Below are 4,916 nucleotides of genomic sequence, written 5' to 3'. Positions count from 1 at the left end.
AGATCGTCCAAAACCGAAAGTTTATGTGACGAAGGGAGTACAAGGTCTCTCCAATGGGCCGGGAGTATATGGGCCGACCACTAAGCGCTTGGGCCTTTTTCTATAAAACTAAGGCACTATTTACTACAGTAAAGTAATAATGTACCCCGTTCCTCTAGCTTATGTGACACCAATTGATAGTAAGCCGAGTTTAACATATTCATTAGACTATCAAATTCGATAATATCAAACATAAAAAAAAAATATATCTGAATTGGAGCATTTATGAAAATTATATAAAATAACATTATTAGTAAATTGATGTCAAACATTTTGAAACCTAAGAGTAAAGAAAAAATGAGATACAAATTAGGACAGCTGAAGAAGCAATTAGATTAATTCAATTCTTCCTGAGAGAGCTATCAAAATTTGATTATTAGAAAGTTGAATTATATGATCCCAAACCAAACCAATAATGATACAAAATATCTCATTACTGTAAGACCAAATTAATCCCATCATGGTGGCCCCGAGTTCTATTATTATTTTTTTCTTTTTATAACCAAAAGGATACAACAATATATAATTTAAATAATCGGATACTTGGATAGCAACCCACAACCTGCTCAGCCTCCCTGGTCCCACATTTTTGCTTAGTCTTCATCCTTATCCACCTTTTGCTTCTAATATCCACTTCCAAATTTTTTTCTTCATACCTTTTTATTCTATACGTACGGGGGCAACACTTGCTAGCTAAAATAAAACACACTAAAATCTGGAAATAAATTACTGTAATTAAATATTTTAAATTAAAGACGGAAAAAATAACACAGCAATAGTACTAACTATTTTACCCATAGATATAGGACGGAAACGGTGGGCGCTCTTTCAACTGTAGAATTTCCTACCTTCCAATTTAACACTTGTAAGTAGTACAATTAATTTATGGAAAATAAAAATAGAAAAAAGATAAACTGTAGCTAGAGATTTGAGTAGGAGATATTTTTGAGAACCAACACACTCTATATATTGGAGCAAGCAACCATTTAGTATTTACACTACAGACTAAGAAAAACTTAAGACTGACTACAGAAGATCATAAGGAGAGAAGATGGTGTTGATTGATAAACTATGGGATGATGTTATGGCTGGACCTCAACCTGATAAAGGCCTTGGCATGCTCCGAAAGAGCCTCACTGTTCAAACTGGTACTCCAATCCTATATGATTCTCAAAACTCAAAAGCATATAATATATATGTAAATCCTTTTGTTAAATTAAAAACTCTGTTTGAACCGGCCGGAGGCGGACCTATAGTATATATATGAAGCTTTCGTTTGTTGTTTTCTTGCTTTATGTGATGTTTTGTTTATGGAGTACGTAGGTGGGGAATCTGGAGAAGGATCTAGCAAGTACCAGAGGTCTCTCTCGATGCCGGCCAGTCCGCCGACGCCGGCGACACCAACAACTCCGTCACCGACGGCAAGTAAAGAAAACGTATGGAGGAGTGTTTTTCACCCAGGAAGCAATATTGCCACAAAGAGAATTGGTGCTCAAGTCTTTGACAAGCCCTCTCACCCTAACGCTCCCACTGTTTATGACTGGTAGATCACATATCTCAAGTTTTGAACTTTTTTTAATTTACATCGTCAGTTTAGAGTAGTTAACCCTTAAATTTTTAATGGCAGGCTCTACAATGGGAACACCAGATCTAAGCATCACGAGAAGTGCTGAGAGTTTTTGGGTGGCAACAAGTTGAAACCTATGTAAATAGTGTTTTTTCCGGCGAGTTGCTTCACTAATGAAGCATGGATCACTGGACTTTTTATCTTTATTTCATATTATATGAATTTCTGTTGGGTATTAAGCAACAAGTATGTTATAGTTAGGTTTTGCAAGCTAACTTGAGCTTTAATGGCCATCATGCCGCTGCTGATACTACTGTATGTTTGTGGTAGACCACTGTTTTGATGTTTGTTTTGTGTATTAAAGATCTGTTATGAATATTGTGATGTTTTTGTTTTGTTATTATATGGTCAAGCGTAATTATCGTTTTGCAAGTTCGTGTTTATCTGTTTTCAATTGGAGTAACAATTATTCTTATGAAACTTGGCACGGGCCCATTGTCCACTCTCGGCAGTAATAAGGTATGCGGGCCTGTTGAATGTCACGTGAGCTGAAGCATTGGAATTAAAAAATATTAGAATTAAAATAAAATATAAATAAGAAAAAAAAAAAAAAGAGAAACACCTTTCCCTTCACCTTCTCTTTTCCTCTCCCCTCCCACCTCTCTCGTCTTCCTAGCAAATCTCCCGTGTAACTTTTTTCATTTTCTATCTTAATTTTTCTTCCCCTCCCTTTTTTATTTCTTTTTACCTTCATTTTGCATTTTTTCTTTCATTTGCTAATCTCCACCTATCATTACTGTCCCAACCTCCCTCAACCATCGATAGACACGGAAGAAAGTTTGAGCTTTGTGTTCTATCATCGAATTCTTTACCAAAATAATAGCAAAAAAGACAGATTTGAATTCTTTACCAAAATAGTAGCAAAAAGGCAGATTTGCAATAGTATTTGGTGACCTCCACTTTCAAAATTATGAATTTCTATTTTTTTTCTAAAATTGCAAATTATTATTTTTTTGTTACGGTCTAATCATGACCGACGTTGTGAATTTGATTTAGAAAAGAATAATGAAGAAAGAAAAAGAAGAAGAAAGAAGAAGAGTATGGAAAGGAAGGGAGTAGGAGGTGAACGAAGACGAAGGGGATGGTTGTGTATAGATTAAAAATGGGATAGTAAGTTTCAGTTTTTTTTTTTTGTTGATTTTATATTTAAAAATAGGATCCACAAATAACTCATGTCAAACTAATAAATAATTTAGCATATGACGTATTATATATGTCAGTGCAATTAATATATACGCGCTCTAGATGTGTTTATTAGTACCTATTTTTTCAAGCTGTGTGTTAAAATGAAAAAAATATAAGTTATCAGTTTTACAAACGTATACAAGTTTAAATGACCTATTATTCTTATGAAACTTGGCACTGACCCATTGTCCAGTCTAGGTAAGTGATAAGATATGTGGGCCAGTTGAATGTCACGTTAGCTGATGTGTTGGAAAAGTAGGAGATTGAATTGTCAAATAATGTGTCCCAGTTGAAAAATAATGGAGATTTCACTGTCAAAAGAGTTTAAGGTTCGAGATATTTATTCACGCAACCCGAGTAAAACAGAAGGAAAAACAATGTTGCCAAAATACCTTAAAGCCCCTCTAAACTTTGGCGCGCATTATTGGTTAATCCTTGAACTATCTATGATCTTAATTATTCCCTATATTTAGTTATCCGATAGTTATTACCCCCTTGGACGATCTCATCTCAGGAAAGTGGTATGCACTTGCATGTCACGTGGATTTTTTCTGTCTCTGTGGCATTTTTTTGAAAAATAAAATATATTTTTACCTTTTTAAGTATGTTACTTTTGTGGTAGAGCTATATAATTGCAGTAGTTATTGGTGTATCAAGCTGCTTAGCCATACTATGAAAGTCTGGGAGAGAGTGGTAAAGCTAAGGGTGAGGAGGAGTGTGTCTATTTCTGAGAATCAGTTCGGGTTCATGACGGGGCGTTCGACTACAGAAGCCATCCACCTTGTTAGGAGATTGATGGAGCACTATAGGGAGAGTAAGAAAGACTTACATATGGTGTTCATCGACTTAGAAAAGGCGTACGATAAAGTTCCAAAGAAAGTTTTATGGAGATGTTTGGAGGCTAGAGGTGTACTTGTTGCCTACGTTAGGGTGATTGAGGACATGTATGATGGAGTAAAGACCCGAGTGAGGACAGTGGGTGGGGACTCGGACCATTTTTCGGTTATTATGGGGTTGCATCAGGGGTCGGCGCTCAGCCCTTTTTTGTTTGCCCTGGCGATGGACGTACTGACACGCCACATTCAAAGGGAGGTGCCGTGGTACATGCTATTTGCAGATGATATTGTATTGATTGACAAGACGCGAGGCGGTATGAACGCATTGTTAGAGGTATGGAGGCAGACCCTGGAGTCTAAAAGTTTCAAGTTGAGCAGGACCAAGGCAGAATACTTGGAGTGTAAGTTCAGTGGTGAGACTCAAGGGGGGAAAGGGAGGTGAGGCTCGACTCACAGGTCATCCCTATGAGAGGAAGTTTTAAGTACCTTGGGTCTATTATTCGGGGGTGGAGAGATTGATGAAGACATCACACATCGTATTAGGGCGGGATGGATGAAATGGAGACTCGCTTCTAGTATTTTGTGTGACAAGAAGATGCCACCGAAACTTAAAGGTAAGTTCTATAGAACGGTGGTTAGACTGACGATGTTGTATGGGGCTGAGTGTTGGCCAGCCAAGATCGCTCATGTCCAAAAGATGAAGGTAGCAGAGATGAGGATGTTGAGATGGATGTGCGGACACACCAGGTTAGATAGGATTAGAAATGAGATTATTCGCGACAAGGTGGGTGTGGCCCCTATTGAGGACAAGATACGGGAAGCACGACTTAGGTGGTTTGGTCATGTAAGGAGGATGAGCACATACAAAAGGTTGACATTGGAGGGCCTACGGAGAGGTAGAGGTAGGCCAAAGAAGAGGTGGAGAGAGGTGATTAGGCAAGACATGGCGCAACTTCAGCTGACCGAGGACATGACCCTTCATAGGAAGATATGAAGGTCGAGGATTAGGGTAGTAGAGTAGGTAGTCTAGAGTGTTCATAACAATAGTATTGGTACGCAGTCTCGCCTTCTGTTGGTAGTAGGTTTTTATGACTAATCGTTATTTTCTTTCATTGTTGATCACCTTACTTTCTTGTTGTTTTTATTCTGCTTTTATATGGTTTTTTGGTGATGTCCCTTCTTGTCTATATTTTCATTTATGTGGTGCTTATACTTTCCTGAGCCGAGGG

General features: G+C 37.8%; 1 protein-coding gene across 1 annotated transcript; it reads left to right on the top strand.

Moving 5' to 3' along the window:
• Window positions 1-1,015: 1,015 nt before the first annotated feature.
• On the top strand, window positions 1,016-2,038 carry LOC107830474 (auxin-repressed 12.5 kDa protein-like). The gene is made up of 3 exons (XM_016658040.2): window positions 1,016-1,187; window positions 1,363-1,582; window positions 1,667-2,038. The coding sequence occupies exons 1-3, from the start codon at window positions 1,091-1,093 to the stop codon at window positions 1,710-1,712; spliced, it is 363 nt and encodes a 120-aa protein (XP_016513526.1). The 5' UTR covers window positions 1,016-1,090; the 3' UTR covers window positions 1,713-2,038.
• The last annotated feature ends 2,878 nt before the right edge of the window (window positions 2,039-4,916 follow it).

Source organism: Nicotiana tabacum, chromosome 17 (assembly GCF_000715075.1).
Source record: "Nicotiana tabacum cultivar K326 chromosome 17, ASM71507v2, whole genome shotgun sequence".
In the NCBI taxonomy this organism is placed as follows: domain Eukaryota; kingdom Viridiplantae; phylum Streptophyta; class Magnoliopsida; order Solanales; family Solanaceae; genus Nicotiana; species Nicotiana tabacum.
Note: the sequence above shows the minus strand (reverse complement) of the source record. Positions and strands in the feature narration are given on the sequence as shown.